Source organism: Coregonus lavaretus (genome assembly GCF_964263955.1).
Source record: "Coregonus lavaretus genome assembly, chromosome: 30".
In the NCBI taxonomy this organism is placed as follows: Eukaryota; Metazoa; Chordata; class Actinopteri; order Salmoniformes; family Salmonidae; genus Coregonus; species Coregonus lavaretus.
Window position 1 is genome coordinate 1621615 of NC_140017.1, and position 21304 is coordinate 1642918.

A 21304-nucleotide genomic window follows, 5' to 3' on the forward strand; every position below is an offset into this window, starting at 1 on the left:
AAAACCTTGTGAAGACTTACAGAAAACGTTTGACCTGTGTCATTGCCAACAAAGGGTATATAACAAAGTATTGAGAAACTTTTGTTATTGACCAAATACTTATTTTCCACCATAATTTGCAAATAAATTCATTAAAAATCCTACAATGTGATTTTCTGGATTTTGTTTCCTCATTTTGTCTGTCATAGTTGACGTGTACCTATGATGAAAATTACAGGTCTCTCTCATCTTTTTAAGTGGGAGAACTTGCACAATTGGTGGCTGACTAAATACTTTTTTCCCCCACTGTAACTAGCTACCAAGAAACCATTTCAAGCTATCAATCAAGTTAGAGTAGCTAGCTTGTCTAACTAGCTGGCATGCCTGCTGTCAAGTTTGGTAGACTTTAGAAAAGCAAGCAATAACTAAATGTACTGAATAAGACTCACATTCCTTTCAATATTTTACCCAGATTAGAGCATGTTTAGTTTTTTTGTAAAAAAAATGTTTACCGCCAGTCAGGATGATACAGACAGCTCAAGAGGTATGCTTATTATGTTTTTTTTCTTTTTTTTTCTTTTACATAGAATTACGCATAATGATTATGGCTCTAGATTGCAGGAAAAATCTGTTTCAGGTGTTTGAAAAATGCTAAATTCTCCAATTTACGAAAAGGGGGCCTTGACCCCTAGAGACCACCCCGCAGCCATCCTCACGTATTTGTGCCCCCTCAGATTTTTGAGGTGCATGACGCCGCTAGTAGTACACATGATGCCAGAAATAAATGTGCATTTTACCTCTACTACATTCAGCATCAGTAAGCTGAATGGATTCCGTAACGGCCAGCAGTTTTTGCTGACCACATGACCTGACCAGGAAAGACCTAAACTGTGTTCGAATACTCATACTAACCGCACTACTTGTGATGTAAATTGAGTATGTAGTATGCTTATTAGTCATAGTACAGATATAGTTAGTATGCCAAAAGTTCCCGGATGTTGTACTACATTCGCCAAAATACGAAGTATACAAGCATTCATTCGGGTGTGTTCGTAAATTCGCTCCGGCTATCTACTCCGATTTCAGAGCACTCTCGTCTGACTGTGCCAGAGCGTAGAATAACTGATGAATTTACGGAAGCTCAACACCTGTTGAATGTGGCCGGTGTCAGTAAACGTCGGCAAAAAAGCGTAATTAAATTGTTGCCAGCAGCACAGTTACAGTCACTAACGCTCCAGATAACATGAAAACTGGTCAGAGTGAGGTGTTCTCTCATTTGTGTCTGGAAGTAGCTAGCAAGTTAGCCATTTAGCTTGGGTGCTTGACTGCCGTTGAGAGGTCAAAACACTCGGATCAACCCAACTCCTAGGCCAGAGCGTCACGCTCTGAATTTACGAACGCCCAGAGCACACTCTGGCACTCCAGATTGAATTTACGAACACACCCGAAGTCTAGCTAGTAAATTGTTATGCTAACAAGCTAGCAAGAGGTTGCATAGCAACAGCATCAACTTCCGGTAGACAGGCGAAGCGCTAGTATGCTCAACTGAAATGATATCGTTCGTTTACAGTATACTAAAATTAACTAATAGTATGTAGTATGTACTCATTAAGCATACAGTATGTTAGTATGGGTATTTGAACACAGCTCTAGAGTTTTTCCTGGTCAGGTCACATGCTCAGGAAAAAATTCTAATAAGGAAGATTACAATAAACTGTAGCAAGTAGTGGATGAAACATTGTAACAGACTAACAATTGTACATACGGCATGTACTATCTTAATTTGACCAGTTTCTCACAGCAGGAAAATAATCCTGCAGCAACAGGAAATGTGAATTATTATGTGGATTATAATTAAGTGAAATTTTTGTTAGGATAAATCAAGTATGACATTTAAAAGTGGAAATTACAAGCTTTAGAAGCTTTCTAAACCTCTAATACACTACAATTTGCATGTCCTGCTGTGCAGGAAAATTCTCTGCTCTAGCAGAGTTATCAAATTAAGATAGTACATTGAAGTAGTGGATATGACACTAACAGACTGACAGTAGTGGGTGTGACACGAAGTTGACAGGCTGATGTGTTCTGTGTCTTTCAGTTCCCAGACAACCTGCCGTGCTCTGTGTGTCTGCAGCCGGCTCCATCCGATGTGGGCAAGGTGAGTAACACAGCCAGCAGCAGCCTTTGTAACAGAATTCATGTTGGCAGTACGGTATTCTAAATTCTCAACCTCTCTGTTCACAGCGCTGCGCAGTCGAGTTCGAAGTAAAGGCTTTCTGTGCTGAGAACCAAGACGAGAAAATCGAAAAGCGGTAAATTCAGACTCACAAACAACTAGAGACACCAACCAAAGTACAGTCCACTTCTGGATGCTGTTGAAGTGTAATGTACACTACCAGTCAAAGGTTGACACACTCCATGCTTTACAGTAGGAAATACACATGCGGAGATCATCCGTTCACCCACACCGGGTCTCACAAAGCCATGGCGGTTGGAACCAAAAATCTCAATTTTGGGGTCCAGACCAAAGGACAAATTTCCACCGGTCTAATGTCCATTGCTCGTGTTTCTTGGCCCAAGCAGGTCTCTTCTTTTTATTGGTGTCCTTTAGTAGTGGTTTCTTTGCAGCAATTCGATCATGAAGGCCTGATTCACACAGTCCCTTCTTAACAGTTGATGTTGAGATACGTCTGTTACTTGAACTCTGAAGCATTTATTTGGGCTGCAATTTCTGAGGCTGGTAACTCTAATGAAGTTATCATCTGCAGCAGAGGTATCTCTGGGTCTTCCATTCCTGTGGTGATCCTCATGAGAGCCAGTTTCATTATAGAGCTTGATGGCAAAGGGTGGCTATTTGAAGAATCTCAAATATAACATATATTTTGATTTGTTTAATACTTTTTTGGTTACTACATGATTACATATGTGTTATTTCATAGTTTTGAAGTCTTCACTATTATTCTACAATGTAGAAAATAGTAAAAATAAAGAAAAACCCTGGAATGAGTAGATGTGTCCAAACTTTTGACTGGTACTGTAGTTCCACCAGTCCCAATTCATATACTATATTGTCTTTAGTTGCTCTGAATATGTGTGTGTTCTGGTTTACTGCACTACAGGTCCAAGTCATTGCATTTCAGAATCAAGTGTTGTCCTGCATGACAGTTCTTCATCAAGCCACCAGGTTACTGACCGTTGCTCTCGGTCTCCCACAGGAGCTCCGTGCGTCTGGCCATCCGTAAGATCCAGTACGCTCCGGAGGATAGTAAGACCGTCCCGTCCTCAGAGACCACCTGTGAGTTCCTCATGTCGGACAAACCTCTGCACATGCAGGTCAGCCTGGAGAAAGAGGTGAGTTGTCCTTCAGAGAAACCAGTGAGTCAGCTTCAGTTCCTCACCATGGGCTAGAATTGTAGGAGACAAACCTTTGAACATAGCAGAGTGACAGCAGCCCTGCAAGGTTTAAAATGAAGTGTTTAGTTCCAAAGTTTTATATCCACCAACTTTCACACTTGTTTTTTCATCAGAAATGATTGCTTATAGGTACCTACATGTGAGTTTAAAATATTACTTTCTCTGATTTTTAATGAAATCATGTACATATTACCTAAATTACCTCGACTAACGCCGCACATTGACTCGGTACCGGTACCCCCTGTATATAGCCACGTTAATGTTATTCTATTGTGTTACTTTCTTTTTACTTTCATTTATTTAGTAAATATTTTCTTAACTCTTATTTTTCTTAAAAATGCATTGTTGGTTAAGTGCTTGTAAGTAAGCATTTCACGGTAAGGTTGTTTCTGGCGCATGTGACATTTTTTTGTTGATTTGAAAATGGGTTTTGTTGCAAAACGCTATAGCCATTGTTAAACTTAGCTAAGGGGTGGTCAACATACCCAATTGTTTTATTTTTTTTTTGGGGGGGGGGGGGGCTTGAACGTCAAAAACTAGATAAAAAGAATGTAGAAATGATAATGGACCTATATGTTTTCAAATAACTGACCTTTTTCTGGCCCGCAAATTGCTTTTGATTATCAAATCGGTCCTGAAAAACATCTGTGCGGGCCTCCGATGAATTTTGAAATCCCAATGTGGCCCTTGAGCCGAAATTATTGTCCACCCCTGGTTTAGCTGGAATGGAATGATAATATCCTGTATATTTGACTGTGATCTGTGGTTGTCACACCTAGCGAGCTTAAGATGAATGGACTAACTGTAAGTCGCTCTGGATAAAAGCATCTGCTAAATGCCTAAAATGTAAAACGTTAATATTTTAACATACAGATCTCATTCCTGTATTGATTCATTTTAATATATATATATATATATATATATATATATATATACACACACACACACACACACACACACACATACATTACCAGTCAAAAGTTGGGACACCTACTAATTCGAGGGTTTTTCTTTATTCTTACAATTTTTTACATTGTTGAATAATAGTAAAGACCTCAAAACTATGAAATAACACATGTAATCATGTAGTAACCAAAAAAGTGTTAAACAAATCAAAATATATTTTATATTTGAGATTCTTCAAATAGCCACCTTTTGCCTTGATAAAATCTTTGCACACTCTTGGCATTCTCTCAACCAGCTTCATGAGGTAGTCACCTGGAATGCATTTCAATTAACAGGTGTGCCTTCTTAAAAGTTAATTTGTGGAATTTCTTTCCTTCTTAATGCGTTTGAGCCAATCAGTTGTGTTGTGACAAGGTAGGGGGGGGGGGGGGGGGGTATACCGAAGATAGCCCTATTTGGTAAAAAAACAAGTCCATATCATGACAAGAACAGCTCAAATAAGCAAAGAGAAACGACAGTCCATCATTACTTTAAGACATGAAGGTCAGTCAATACAGAACATTTCAAGAACTTTGAAAGTTTCTTCATGTGCAGTCACAAAAACTGCACACTTGATTGGAGTCCCCCTGAGGAAAATTCAATTGATTGGACATGATTAGGAAAGGCACACACCGGTCTATATAAGGTCACACATTTGACAGTGCATGTCAGAGCAAAAACCAAGCCATGAGGTTGAAAAAATTGTCCGTAGAGCTCCGAGACAGGATTGTGTCGAGGCACATATCTGGGGAAGGTTACAAAACATTTCTGCAGCATTGAAGGTCCCCAAGAACACAGTGACCTCCATCATTATTAAATGGAAGAAGTTTGGAACCACAGACTCTTCCTAGATCTGGCTGCCCGGCCAAACTGACCAATCGGGGGAGAAGGGCCTTGGTCAGGGAGGTGACCAAGAATCTGATGGTCACTCTGACAGAGCTCCAGAGTTCCTTTGTGGAGATGGGAGAACCTTCCAGAAGGACAACCATCTCTGCAGCACTCCACCAATCCGGCCTTTACGGTAGAGTGGCCAGACGGAAGCCACTCAGTAAAAGGCACATGTCAGCCTGCTTGGAGATTGCCAAAAGACACCTAAAGGAATCAAACCATCAGAAACAAGATTCTCTGGTCTGATGAAACCAAGATTGAACTCTTTGGCCTGAATGCCAAGCATCATGTCTGGAGGAAACCTGGCACCATACCTACGGTGAAACATGGTGGTGGCAGCATCATGCTGTGGGGATGTTTTTCAGCAGCAGGGACTGGGAGACTAGTCAGGATAGAGGGAAAGATGAACAGAGCAAAGTACAGAGAGATCCTTGAGCGCTCAGGACTTCAGGCTGGGGCGAAGGTTCACCTTCCAACAGGACAACGACCCTAAGCACACAGCCAAGACAATGCAGGAGTAGCTTCGGGACAAGTCTTTGAATGTCCTTGAGTGGCCCAGCCAGAGCCCGGACTTGAACCCGATTGAACATCTCTGGAGAGACCTGCAAATAGCTGTGCAGCGACGCTCCCCATCCAACCTGACAGAGCTTGAGAGGATTTGCAGAGAAGAATGAGAGAAACTCCCCAAATACAGGTGTGCCAAGCTTGTAGCGTCATACCCAAGAAGACTCGAGGCTGTAATTGCTGCCAAAGGTGCTTCAACAAAGTACTGAGTAAAGGGTCTGAATACTTATGTAAATGTAACATTTCCGTTAGTTTTTTTTGCAAATATTTCTAAAAACCCGTTTTTGCTTTGTCATTTTGGGGTATTATGTGTAGATTGATGAGGGGGAAAAAAACTATTTAATCCATTTTAGAATAAGGCTGTAACGTAACAAAATGTGGAAAATGTCAAGGGGTCTGAATACTTTGAATGCACTGTATAGTGTTATAACGATGTGCAAATAGTTAAAGTGCAAAAGGGAAAATAAAGAAACATAAATATGGGTTGTATTTACAATGGTGTTTGTTCTTCACTGGTTGCCCTTTTCTTGTGGCAACAGGTCACAAATCTTGCTGCTGTTATGGCACACTGTGGTATTTCACACTGTGGTATTTAGGGGATGGCTTTGTTATGGAAGGTTTGGGAATCGCTTCCTTTTAAAGGTGTTTGTAGAATTTAACAGCTCTTTTCTGGATTTTGATAATTACCAGGTATCAGCCTAATTCTGCTCTGCATGTATTATTTGGTGTTTTACGTTGTTCACGGAGGATGTTTTTGCAGAATTCTGCATGCAGAGTCTCAATTTGGTGTTTGTCCCATTTTGTGAGTACTTGGTTGGTGAGCGGACCCCAGACCTCACAACCATAAAGATAATGGGTTCTTAAACTGATTCAAGTATTTTTTGCCAGATCCTAATTGGGATGTCAAATGTTATGTTCCTTTTGATGGCGTAGAAGGCCCTTCTTGCCTTTTCTCTCAGATCGTTCACAGCTTTGTGGAAGTTGCCTGTGGCGTTGATGTTTAGGCCGAGGTATGTGTAGTTTTGTGTGCTCTAGGGCAACGGTGGCTAGATGGAATTTCTATTTGTGGTCCTGACAACTGGACCTTTTTTGGAACACCATTAATTTTGTCTTAATGAGATTTACGATCAGGGCCCAGGTCTGACAGAATCTGTGCTGAAGATATAGGTTCTGCTGTAGGCCCTCCTTGGTTGGGGACAGAAGCACCGGGTCATCAGCAAACAATAGACATTTGACTTTAGATTCTAGTAGGGTGAGTCCGGGTGCTGCAGACTGTTCTAGTGCCCTCACCAATTTGTTGAGATATATATATATATATATATATATATATAAGAGGGTGGGGCTCAAGCTGCATCCCTGTCTCACCCCACGGCCCTGTGGAAAGAAATGTTTTTTTTGCCAATTTTAACTGCACACTTGTTTGTGCACATGGACTTTATAATGTCGTATGTTCTTCCCTCAACACCGCTTTCCATCAATTTGTATAGCAGACCCTCATGCCAAATTGAGTCAAAAGCTTTTTTGAAAAATAAACAAAGCATGAGAAGACTTTGCCTTTGTTTTGTTTTGTTTGTTTGTCAATTAGGGTGTGCAAGGTGAATACGTGATCTGTCGTACGGTAATTTGGTAAAAAGCCAATTTGCTCAGTACATTGTTTTCACTGAGGAAATGTACGAGAGGATTTTCCCAAGGTTGCTGTTGACGCATATCCCACGGTAGTTATTGGGGTCAAATTTGTCTCCACTTTTGTGGATTGGGGTGATCAGTCCTTGGTTCCAAATATTAGAAGATGCCAGAGCTGAGGATGATGTTAAAGAGATTAAGTATAGCCAATTGGAATTTGTGGTCTGTATATTTTATAGCTCGGATGCTTTCTTCTGTGATATAATAGCGAGAGGTGTCACTCTTGCCAAATTCTGTCCAGTATAAGCCCAATGCGTTTTTATGGGAATAATATGCAGACCTAAGCTTGTCGCCTGCCTTCTCGCCTTTGGGACAAAGACTTCCATTGTTAGGGCGGAGACATGAGGATCTCGTCATTATATACAGATTTCTGGTTTCAGCCTCTTCCGAATTGGAAAGGAAAGTTGGCGGGTGCACAGTGTACTGTTAGGATGCTGCATTGCCCTAAAGTAAATGTATGTTTTGCCAAAATTATATAGTTACTCCTGTCTAAATAAAATACTTCAAAATACTTCACCAGGGAGCATGACTTAGCCACAGAGGATCATTAGTTTTTATTTATTTTCATGTTCTGTATTGTTTCAAATCACCAGTGTGTTTGGGCAACCCACGATTTGGGTAGTGCGCGTGGCAATAGGTCTAGCTGATTGAGTTGCGTCTGTCAGTGAAAAGCGTCTAAAATATGTGTTTAGATAATGTGTCTTGAGTATAATTTGCATACATTACGTAGGAAAGTGCCCATTTGGCAAAGTTTGATTTTCTGATTGTTTTAACTCACCACATACACCACAAATGTTTTTCTGCGCCTGACACAAGTCAACAAAGTCTGGTTTTTAACATCCATTGCCAATGATAATTCCTCAGTATTTGAAAAATCTTTCCAACACTCCCAGCCTCAAATAATCACCAAGCCGTGTGAAAGAGCAAAATATCATGATCTGATGATCCCATATATCCAGTGGAAACGTAATAAAAAACAGCTTTCTGTTCGGAGCTCACTGGCGCAGTAAACTGAGGGCCCAGAATAGGCTGGTTGATACAATGTTGCAAGTTCGCTAGAGACAGTGTTGGGCCGGACCAAGTGATGATTTGATACAATGTTGCACTTCACTAGCAATAGCTCAAGTCAAGACAGATAGAAAGGGAGGCAGACAGGCGGAGTAGATAGATTGTGATTGAAAGAACCAGAATTTATCCGGATATTTTCTACTGTTTTAGGCCTATGTATTTTACTTAGTTGATGATGGAAGTTATACAATTTTGAGAAACAAAAACACTATTGAAATGAAACTGTGCATATAAAAATAACCATAACTGGCACGCAGATAGGTAGAAAATGTAAACTTCCCCAAACTTGAAACTCACAAGCTCCTATGGTCTTTACTATTACAGCCATTAAAACATAGGAGGTCCGTGAAAAAAAAAAACTGCAACAGATTGGCTAGTGAAACTCACACTTGGCACTCTGATTGGACCAGCAAACTGTCAATCAACGCAGGTCGAGTGAGCTAGCTAACAGATTGCTGATTTGCTGTACAGCTATAGGATCGGGTGCAGCACAAAGGTCAAATTGTAGGGATAGAGGATTGCCATAATAAATAAATGATTTTTAAAAAATGCTGATCAAGAATATTTACTGTTTACTTTGTAAGCTTACCAACAATTACTAGCATAGGCATACTGGTCTTTTGGTATGTAACAATTGCTTGAAATTGATCATTTACTTCTGAAGCTTGCATTTGGAATTTGTTGTTAAAATTAATAATTACAGTGGCGAAGACACACCATAGGAGTGGAGTGCTTTTTTTGCTGAAATATTTGCCTTTCACACGTTTAAATGCATAGGCCCTATGTGGTAAATCTAATAGTACAATAATTGCTAGCGTTTCATCATTCTATCCCTGTACCGTTTAGTGCAACATGTAGGCATTTTTGTTTCATGTTGATAGGCCAACGATACATTTTCATTTTATAGCCAACCATTTCTTACCCTGCTCTGAGTGGGCGGGATGTTTATAGTACATATGAACGTTCGCAAGACTCATGAGGTAGAAGTTATGTTTATTTCATTCAATGTCCTTTGTTCATATTTCCCGTGTTATGTCGGAGTTCCGCGTGTCTGTTGCCGCGTTCAAAACAACTGGGAACTAGGGAAAAAAACGAGCTTCCGACTGGGGAAAAAAAATCGATTTGAACGGTCATCCAACTCGGAATTCCAACTCGGGAACTCTGGCCTCTTTCTAGAGCTCTGACTTTCCGACCTGAAGATCACTGACGTCATGATTTGAACTTGTATTTTTCACAGTTCCAGTTGTTTTGAACACTGCATGTGCTCTATGTCTCGTGTCATTTTTGTTGTGAGTAATAGGAGCGCGCGCGCCTCAGTGCGCATAGAAATAGGCTACGTGACCTGCGCTCCACGCTTTGGCGTCCGAACGTTGAATAAGAGAAAATGATTGTTCCATGTATGCATGGTGTTGAAATATCATTAATAATCATTAATTTGATTAAGACGAATGTAAGTAACAATAGATGTGGAAATTGCCTTTTGCATTGTAGAACCAGTTTATTGGTTGTAACTGGCAATTGGGTAATTGTATGGACCTGGGGGTCAAGTGCTTATATTATGTAGGCCTACCTGTTTGAGCTGCTGTTAGACAGATTCAAGTTGGTTTCTGTACAGTATTTCCTTCTACCAGTGTCAGTTCAGATAGGACAGGTTAAACCTGATACAGAGGGTATTTCTTTTGGGCTATTGCCCGTGTATATTTGGTAAATCTACTTGTATATTTTGTATGATATGGCGCTTTCACCATTGGATCACCAAGACCTATCAATAAATCTACACTCTGAGCACGTCAACCTGCCTTTCATTCTGCTGATTTAATGCCCTTACGACAAGGTCCATATTTTACAGTTACATAGGGTAATAAAGATATGTTGTAGGCAAAACAATGAAATGGACTGCCTGGTAGCCTCAATTAATAGACAAAGATTTGTAGTTGAACAAGTCACTGCATGTATAGATTTTATTTTTACTTGATTTGAAACTTGACTTGGTTTAGAATGCATGACTTGAATTTGACTCGTGTCTTGACCCGTTCTACTTGGGACTCTACGTGAGACTCGGACCTTGTGACTTGAGATTTGCTTGTGACTCGAATAATAGTCCCACCTCTGTCTTTTTCGCTCTCTCCCTGCAGACATATTACCATGGTGAACCAATCAAGGTCAGTGTCAACATCAACAACAGCTCCAGCAGATCACTGAAAGACATCACTGTTGCAGGTGAGAATGTTGTTGTTGTTTGGTGGTGTGGTGACTTGACGTGACCTATATGTTCATTCTGCCTGCTTGTGTCTACAGTGGAGCAGGTGACCAATGTGGTCCTTTATTCCAATGACAAGTATGTTAGGGCAGTTGCCCTAGAAGAGAGCTCGTAAGTATATATATATCAATCAATCTCTTATTGCTGATGATTTGTTTTCTTTATTGGTCCAAATAAAAGTTGCAACATGAAGATGGTAGAATCACAAGTAAGGCAGCGTAGTAATCTTCTTAAGTTTCCCCACAGAGATTCAGTGCCCTCTGGCACAACCCTGAAGAAGGTGTACACCCTCATTCCTCTATTGGCTGCTAACAAGGAAAGACGAGGTATTGCTCTGGATGGGAAACTGAAGCATGAGGACACCAATCTGGCTTCCTCGAGCATGTGAGTGACCATCACTACACTCTGCTGCTCAAAAATCTCACACTGGTTTACATTTACAAGATGGCAGCAGAAGATCTCTAATATTCTGACCTGCCCCCCCTCTCCCTTCCTCTCTCATGCCTGCAGTGTGAAGGAGGAAGTCCTAAAGGAAGTGCAGGGTATGCTTGTGTCCTACAAAGTGGTGGTTAGGCTCAATGCTTCTGGGTGAGTATGTGAATCTACTATAGCTAGCCATAGCATATATATACACCATAACTAAGCCCCTATGTTAAGTATTCTTAATAATACTACTTCATTTAATCTTCATTTAATCACCTTATTTCCTGATCTATTCTCAAAAGGATGGTGGGATCTAGGTATGGCTAATTTCACATTTTCTTTTTTGTCAGTCAGTCACACTGTAAAACAAATCTAGTTCTTTCAACTAAATATTATTAAGTAACAGGTTCCACTGGCTTTTTTTTTAGTTTATTCAACTTTTTTGGTCTAAGTGTTACCGGAACGTAACATTTTTTCTTGGCACAAACTTACCTCCGACACGAGAAAATGTAGGCAAAAATTCTGTCAACGTAAAATGATTGTTCAACTAGAAATTATTATTTGGGCATCTTACCTGTGGAACTAGTTACACACAGTGCTTTTAACATACAATGTTCTCAGCTTATATATTTGACACACTTTGACGTACATGATTACATTGTGCATGTTCATTTGTACAGTAATTATTATTCAACATGTCCTCACCTGGGATTTGAACTCACAACCTCTTGGTTCAAAGCATTCTAATCTTCCTGCTATGCCACCCAGTGGAGGCTCTTCAGAGGAGGAAGGGGTGGACCATCCTCCTCCAACTTCATAAAAATAAAAATTGTAAAACTATACTAAATATATTCACATGTGACCAAATAATTGATTAAAATACACTGTTTTGCAATGAAGGTCTACAGTAGACTCAACAGCACTCTCTAGGGTAGCGCCATGGTGTACATTTTACATTTGAGTCATTTAGCAGACGCTCTTATCCAGAGCGACTTACAGTTAGTGAGTGCATACGTTTTCATACTGGCCCCCCGTGGGAATCGAACCCACAACCCTGGCGTTGCAAGCACCATGCTCTACCAACTGAGCTACACAGGGCCGGAGGACAGCTAGCTTCAGTCCTCCTCGGAATACATTGACTTCAATACAAAACCTAGGAGGCACTTGGTTCTCACCCCCTTCCATAGACTTACACAGTAATTATGACAACTTCCGGAGGACGTCCTCCAACGTATCAGAGCTCTTGCAGCATGAACTGACATGTTGTCCCCCCTATCAAAGGATCAGAGAATGAATCTAGTAATGAAGGTATAAGCTACAGCTAGCTAGCACTGCAGTGCATAAAATGTGGTGAGTAGTTGACTGAAAGAGAGATAAACAATAGTTGAACAGTTTAACAAATTAATTTCTTCAAAAATGAATGAGAAGCAAGAGAGAGATTGTCATTTATTTTTCAGTTTCACTTACTTAGCTAGCAAATACAGATGGCTAGTTTAGCCTACTCAATCACCCGGCTCAAACAGAGGGATGCTATGTTAGCCAGCTGGCTATGACTATCCAAAATGACACTGGAACTCTTCCAAGTCAAGGTACGTTTTTTATTGCCACCGGGGCCAGCTGGTGTAGCTGCTAAACTGCTTACTGACTATACATTTACATTTTAGTCATTTAGCAGACGCTCTTATCCAGAGCGACTTACAGTTAGTGAGTGCATACATTATTTATATTTTTCATACTGGCCCCCTGTGGGAATCGAACCCACAACCCTGGCGTTGCAAACGCCATGCTCTACCAACTGAGCTACATCCCTGCCGGTCATTCCCTCCACTACCCTGGACAATGCTGGGCCAATTGTGCGCCGCCCCATGGGTCTCCCGGTCGCGGCCGGCTACGACAGAGCCTGGATACTATACACTGTAATGTTACTGCATGATTGTAGCGGGTTTACTAACGCATTAGTTCTATTAGCTATGTTGACTAGGACGTTACTTTAGCTAATATGGGGACAACGATGTAGGCCGTGGTTTGGCTTGGAAAGGTTTTTTCGCCTGTTCACATGCAGCTGATGTGTTGTGCATTGAAGTCCAAACGAAGAGAGAAGGTGAGAGGAGGAGAACGCATAGATGCGAGAAGGAATACAATGTGGCTATAAAAGTGAACTGTGTTTACACGTGATCAGGGGTGTATTCATTCCATCGATTCTGTAGAAAAACGTTTCTTAAACGGAAGTAAACGAAACGGGGATAAACATACCTCAATTTGCAACTGTTGGACTAATGATTACACCCTAGATAAGCTAGATGCAGGCAAAAGTGGCAGGTAGCTTAGTGGTTAAGTGGTTCAAATCCCTGAGCTGACTAGGTGAAAAATATGTCGATGTGCCCTTGAGCAAGGCACTTAACCCTAATTGCTCCTGTAAGTCGCTCTGGATAAGAGCGTCTGCTAAATGACTAAAATGTAAATGTAAGAGTGTGCAAGGCGGTTTTGAATGTGTCACTGTCTGTCACTGTGTCACTTCAAATGTTTCTCTCAACCTGTGTGCACCTACGTTGTAAACGTTCATTCATAGGCTAGGTTGTATCAACCTCATGATGGGTATAGGGAAAATTAGAGTATCATGTAGTAGCCTAAACCTATCGATGTTACATTGAACTGGGTGAATGGAATATGAATGAGTCATCCAAGATGCTGTAAAAGAAATAAGGAGGCGAAATAAATGCACACCTATTTAAGCAGGTGCTGGCTAACGGAGTAGAACACTTGAGAAAGAAAAGGAGAGCTGCACACTCTAGGAGCTCAGATGCAATAATTTAATAACCTAATAACCAACGTGTCGACAGACAAGCGGTCTTCATCAGGGTATAAATGATTGCATCTGAGCTCCTAGAGTGTGCAGCTCTCCTATTCTTTTTCAAGTAATAGAAATAAGGCCATGCTCATGAAAAAATACAAATCGTCCACCCTCATCATAAACGGCACTGACTGAAGCCCCATAAACGGCACTACCAGGTCTGTGTCCATAACTGATTTCACCTGTATTGCTACGCTTTGCACTTCAAAGTAAATCTCAGCACTGTTAATAGTACACTCAAGAAAAACTATTTGATTGATCATTTTGATTAAGGAGTAACATTAACAGAGTAATATGCCCCAGCAACAGTGGCGACCCGGGGCAGGTGGGGCATATTACTCTGCCCACATATCAGTTTGCAAACAATGGAGAAAAACCCCCAAATATCCTTGAGTTAATAAAGCTGCATACAAACATGGTCTCTTTCTGAGTAAGGCAGCACCTAAGTGCAGGTGTTTCAGCCTAGCTCAATACTTTCTGTGAAGGAGGGGCAGCCAGCGAAAGCACAGAGCGTGAAGGCATTGGCAATCTTCTCTAGTTATTCCGTGATTGGCTCAGAGTTCTGTCCCTCATGGGGACATTACGGCACCGCAGAATCTACAGGGAGAGCTAGGCAGTTCAAGCCTCCTTGGGTGCTGCCGTACATTTACAGTGGAAGTGCCCGTCCAAGAAGGCTCAAGGTAGTCAGCCACAGATAAAATGACGTCAAATCACGTTTTATCAACCATAGCTTTGATTGGACTGATCATGTCAACATCATACTTTCAAAATCTTAGCTAGCTAGCTAGACAAGCAGTCATCATCGATAATCTACTGGTTTAGCGCAAAATCGAAAATGAGTGGTTTGGAAGGATGTGTGGTGCAAGTCTGGGTTTAAGGATTTAAAACATCTGTCATAAAGGGTCTCTTTTCCGAGCACAGTTTCTGTCAGACCTGGGCCCTGATAGTAAATCTTATATTTTTTTATAACCCAACCCTGATCTGTACAACTTTGTCCCTGACCTGTTTGGCGAGCTCCTTGGCCTTCATGGTGCCGCTTGCTTGGTGGTGCCCCTTGCTTAATGGTGTTGCAGACTCTGGGGCCTTTCAGAACAGGTGTATATATACACTGAGATCATGTGACAGATCATGTGACACTTAGATTGCACACAGGTGGACTTTATTTAACTAATTATGTGACTTCTGAAGGTAATTGGTTGCACCAGATCTTATTTAGGGGCTTCATAGCAAAGGGGGTGAATACATATGCACGCACCACTTTCCCGTTATTCATTTTTTCAAAATGTTTTAAACAAGTTATTTATTTCATTCCACTTCACCAATTTTGACTATTTTGTGTATGTCCGTTGCATGAAATCCAAATAAAAATCCATTTAAAATTACAGGTTGTAATGCAACAAAATAGGAAAAATGCCAAGGGGGATGAATACTTTTGCAATATATAGCCTCCCTACTGTTATTTTATTTTACTGCTGCTCTTTAATTATTATTATTATTATTATTATTTTAACTTATCTATGTTTTCTTAACTGCATTGTTGGTTAAGGGCTTGTAAGTAAGCATTTCACTGTAAGGTCTACACCTGTTGTATTCGACGCATGTGGCAAATAAAATGTGATTTGTTTTAGAGAAATTACATCATTGAATATTGTAAGAGCTTTCATTGTTTGCTTATATGCCCCTGTTATTTATCCTATGGTTCTGACTTGGTGTACAGGGAGAATACTGTAAGAACGGCCCACGTTCTGAATTCTGTTGTGTCCATTTCAAAAGTACTGAACAAATAGGCATATCGACAATGTCCGTCTTAGCTCGCTTATTATTGTCTTAATCAAAATTACGTCTTATCTGCTTATCGTTCCGTTATGCCATAGTTTGTACTATGTTATATTGCTTATATAGGTCTATCTCATAAGTATATTATTCATCATTTTAGGCAATGTTGGAATGATTCATTTAATTGTTTTGCTTACTTTGTGTATTATAATTAGCTCATGTGCTTTTCTCCACGAGGAGGGGATACTATATTATGTTGTTGGGTCTGTAACCATTGCCAGTGACAGTCTCTTCCCATTCAAATATTTCTTTCCACAAAATGTTCAGTAATAGACCCACGTAATTCCAGTTGATATTGAGAAGGTTGTTTTGTTTGTGCAATGCGCTTGTGATTATATTTTCCTTCCTTTTTTAGACGAAATAGGCCTAATAAAATACTTCAAATAGTAGGCTAACCGTGTCACTCTCTCTCTCTCTCTCTCTCTCTCTCTCTCTCTCTCTCTCTGGTGGCCTCAACATCTTGCTGAATTTATCTGAACTAACATCTATCTGAATTTCTGTTGGCGTCCATTTCGAAAGTGCTGAATGAATAGGTCTACCTCCTCGCAGATTGTTTGCTTGCACTTGCTTATACTTAGAGCTAATTGTTAATGATATAAGAGCAAACATTATGAATTTACTGAACATAAATGTAATAATGTTTGTGTATGGTTCAAAAGTCAAAACTAATGTTGGGATTTGTTATTATTGAAGGAGAATGCGGTTCTTATCGAGTTACAGAAATCCACAAGGATTCAGTAGAAGCCATATTTATTTAAGCAAGTCAGCCATATCAGCTATGGTTTTTAAAAAGGCAGTAAATGAGGTTGAATTAACTGTTTCGCTGCCAGATGAGGCTCTGCTCATAGCCAGGTGTAGCAGTGGTAAGGAAAGCTCAGATGTCGGGACAGCTTTATGTAGGCCCTAACAGTTTGTGGGCACCGTTTGTCACCCTTATAGTGCAATAAATGTATTGTTTAGTGTTGTGTTGTGTAGTGTAGTGGCTTTGCTGGCATGCATCTAAAAAAAAATTGGTTGAGTTTGCCCCACCAAGATTTACATGCTGAAATCACCACTGCCCAGCAACATTAGAGAACTATACAGAAAAACATAAAATAAGTAAATCAAATCAATGATGATAGAATAGTCATATTAACTGATAATTGACACAGACATGGTGGCATAGCAGGAAGATCGGAATACCATGAACCAAGAGGTTGTGTGTTCAAATCCCAGGTGAGGACATGTTTGAATAATAATTACTGTATAAATGAACATGCATGTATGTCAACTTGTGTCAAATATGTAAGTTGAAAGCATTTGTTAAAAGCACTGTGTGTAACCAGTTGCAAATCCTTCTTTAGTTAAGATGCCCAAATAATAATTTATAATTTAATTAACATATGAGACAAGTTGAACAAACACATCATTTTAAATTGACTGAATTTGTGTCAAAGTTTTCTCAAGTTGGAGCTACATTTGGCCAGTTAATCTTTTTAGTTTCAGGTAAAACTTGGACCGAAAAGTTGAGTAAACAAAAAAAGATTGTGGAACCAGTTACTGAATAATAATGAGTTGAAACAACTACGTGTTGTTTTTGTTTTTATAGTGCAGTCACTCAGTCATCTAAATAAAAATGTGATTTTGTCTGTCATACCTATTTTCACTTTTATGAATGTATTTTTTTTGTTCCAGTGAGGTTGCAGTGGAGGTTCCATTCCGGCTCATGCATCCTAAACCTGACCCAGGTTAGTTCAGGGCCTCTGAATCCCCAGCCTCCCTCTTTATGTCCACAATGTCCAATATGTCCACTATGTCCTTCCACAAAGCTCTCCACCTACACCACACTTCACTCTCCCTTCATCACCCTCCATGCTTTCCCTCTCTGAGCCCTTGATGAATGACTAGGGCCGGGAGTTTTTCCCCTGGACAGGCCTTTTAAATAACTGTCTACTGTACACCTTTCTATCACTCTCAAGCTGCTGTTAGAACATTTTGCAGTCCGTTACAAGCTGTGTTCAGAGGCCAATGTATTTAATCAGCTTGTCTTATTGCTGATTCTTCTAATTGCTAAATCCACCCCAGTGACCCCACTGCTGTGTAGACAAACTTAGAGGTAGCTTTGTCATGTCTGCACATACCTAATACGCCTCCATCCAGATTACATTTAGGCCTATATATAGACGACACAATCTCTTCTGATGACGTTCTCTTATGTTATCCTTTTATGATGACCACTTCCTTTCCATTCCCTTTCCCGTACCTGGATCTGTTTACATTATACAGTTAAGGAGGGGTAAGCTGCTCTATTTCCGTTGTTTCGTTGTGATGTCATTGCATGCCAACCCCTGTTTTTTCATGTGTGATCCATAGAAATAGAAAGACAAAATGTAATGCTGAACGTCCATATTTTACTTCCTGGCATGGGTACACTCAATATTGCCACCAGTCCACCAATCACGGATTGTTGACATGACTGTGGATGTCCGTTCTATAGATTCTATTTCTATGGTGTGATTCCTCCTTTTGCCTGCTGCACCTATTATTCAGTGTTAGATCATTTTATTTAGCATTCTGTTTCTTCTCACTGTGCGTCCTCCCTGTTCCCATAGTCCAGTAGTACTTGGCTGAATTAAAATAGTATAGTGTCTGTTACTGAATGCTTCGCTGCCCAGTTTTATAACCTCCCTTGTCCTATTTGTAATTTTCCGAAACTGTATTCTCATCGCTATTTATGGGCATGTTAGATTTTGACACAGATACAGTACAAGAGAGGGTGATTATGTAAGGACTGAGGTGAGACGTGTCAGTAATGGTTTGCAATGGTAGATTCACATACACTACATATACAAAGTATGTGGACACCCCTTCAAATGAGTGGATTCTATTTCAGCCACATTCGTTGCAGACAGGTGTTTAAAATCGAGCACACAGCCATGCAATCTCCATAGACAAACATTGGCAGTAGAATGGAAGAGCTCAGTGAGTTTCAACGTGGCACCGTCAAAGGATGCCACCTTTCCAACAAGGCAGTTCAAATTTCTGCCCTGCTACAGCTGCCCTGATCAACTGTAAGTGCTGTTATTGTGAAGTGGAAACGTCTAGGAGCAACAACGGCTCAGTTGCGAAGTGGTAGGCCACACAAGCTCACAGAAAGGGATCGCCAAGAAGCACTTGGCGCGTAAAAATCTGTCCTCGGTTGCAACACTCACTACCAAGTTCCAAAATGCTTCTGGAAGAAACGTCAGCACAAGAACTGTTCGTCGAGAGCTTCATGAAATGGGTTTCCATGGCCGAGCAGCCGCACACTAGCCTAAGATCACCATGCGCAATGCAAAGCGTCGGCTAGAGTGGTGTAAAGCTTCCCCATCTGGCAGTCCGACGGTGGTTCCAAACTTCTTCCATTTAAGAATGATAGAGGTCCCTGTGTTCTTGGGAACCTTCAATGCTGCAGAAATGTTTTTGTACCCTTCCCCAGATCTGTACCTCGACACAATTCTGTCTCAGAACAATTCCTTCGACCTCATGGCTTGGTTTTTGCTCTGACATGCATTGTCAACTGTGGGACCTTATATAGGCAGGTGTGTGCCTTTCCAAATCATGTCCAATAAATTGAATTTGCCACAGGTGGATTCCAATCAAGTTGTAGAAACATCAAGGATGATCAATGGAAACAGGAAGCACCTGAGCTCAATTTCGAGTCTCACAGCAAAGGGTCTGAATACTTATGTAAACAAGGTATTTCTGTTTTTTATTTCTAATACATTTGCAAACATTTCTAAAAACATTTTTTCTCTTTGACATTATGGGGTATTGTGTGTAGTCAAGGGGTCTGAATACTTTCCGAATGCACTGTACATACAGCATACATTCTAGACGATGGCAACAGTTTGGGAAGGCCCTTTCCTGTTTCAGCATGACAATGCCCCCGTGCACAAAGTGAGGTCCATACAGAAATGGTTTGTCGAGATCTGTATGGAAGAACTTGACAGGCCTGCACAGAGCCCTGACCTCAACCCCATTGAACACCTTTGAAATGTATTGGAACGCCGACCGCGAGCCAGGCCTAATCACCCAACATCAGTGCCCGACCTCACTAATGCTCTTGTGGCTTAATGGAAGCAAGCCCCCGCAGCAATGTTCCAACATCTAGTGGAAAGCCTTCCCAGAAGAGTGGAGGCTGTTGTAGCAGCAAAGGGGGGACCAACTCCATATTAATGCCCATGATTTTGGAATGAGATGTTTGACGAGCAGGTGTCCACATACTTTTGGTCATGAAGTGTATACTCACATACTCACCCTGCAGCAGTGAGCCTAACCACCCCTCTGTAGTGTGTGTGTGTCAGTAGCTGTGTGTGTGCATGGTCTGAATATTTCTGCCCCATCATAATGATTACATAAACATTTTGGCCCCAATTACAATCAAAGTTGCCTATTTCCTCACGTGGATAACACATGGTATGAACTGTAGCAGCTGTGAGGTTATCTGACACTGTCAGAGATGGATATGATACTGTACCTGTTATCACAGATACAAGAGAAAGAGACCTGACTGACTTTCTCTTTGGACTGATACTGTTGTCTTGTCTATGTCTCCTTGTGTCCCTGTCTGTCTCTCTCTCTCTCTCTCTCTCTCTCTCTCTCTCTCTCTCTCTCTCTCTCTCTCTCTCTCTCTCTCTCTCTCTCTCTCTCTCTCACTCTGTGTGTGTGTGTGTGTGCCCCTGTCTTACTCCATTTCTTCAAATCAATGGCTGCGGTGGCAGTGAGTCCGATGACATGGTGTTCGAGGAGTTCAAGAGGGTCTACCTGAAAGGGATCATCCCTGATGATGACGAGTCACCCACCGAGGCATGAGCAGGCTGTCCAAGGAGGCAGAGCTCTTGCGTGGGTCAGCCACACTGTCCAGCCATGGCCTAATGTATAACATCAGCTGGACTTCACAGCTTGAAATGCTGAGGGTCATGAATAACCAAATGGCGAGATGTTGTAGAGAGCTTTTAAGAATTGTCTGCTAATGTAACGTCGTCACTTGTCTGTTTTGCTGCACGACTCATTGCTCCATATTAGTCAGGTCATTATTGTAAAAGGGATGTGTTCTAAATGACTTCCCTGGTAAGATAAAGGCAAATAAATACATAGATAAAATAAGGGTACTGTAGATGTCATGGTATTGCCATTCAGTATACCGGTAGACAAATCCAGACCCAAGGCCTATGCTTTATAGTTATGTTTCAGTGTATTTGTATTTATTATGGACGCCCAATAGTTCCTGCCAAGGCAGCAGCTACTCTTCCTGGGGTCCAGCAAAATGAAGGTAGTCATACAATTTAAAAAACATTACAATACATTCACAGGTTTCACAACACACTGTGTGCCCTCAGACCCCTACTCAGTGTTGTGTGAAGACACATTTT

General features: G+C 40.9%; 1 protein-coding gene across 1 annotated transcript in view; it reads left to right on the top strand.

Moving 5' to 3' along the window:
- The window catches only part of LOC311105679 (S-arrestin-like), a gene marked incomplete at both ends in the record, with an annotated part of 41509 nt that extends 20765 nt beyond the window's left edge, over positions 1-20744 (top strand). Inside the window, 9 exons of the mRNA XM_084147896.1 lie at positions 2078-2137; positions 2224-2291; positions 3195-3330; positions 10677-10761; positions 10840-10912; positions 11048-11185; positions 11312-11389; positions 17586-17642; positions 20654-20744. Coding sequence (XP_084004022.1) covers positions 2078-2137; positions 2224-2291; positions 3195-3330; positions 10677-10761; positions 10840-10912; positions 11048-11185; positions 11312-11389; positions 17586-17642; positions 20654-20744 — 786 coding nt within the window. The remainder of the gene's footprint in view (positions 1-2077; positions 2138-2223; positions 2292-3194; positions 3331-10676; positions 10762-10839; positions 10913-11047; positions 11186-11311; positions 11390-17585; positions 17643-20653) is intronic.
- Between the last annotated feature and the right edge of the window lie 560 nt (positions 20745-21304).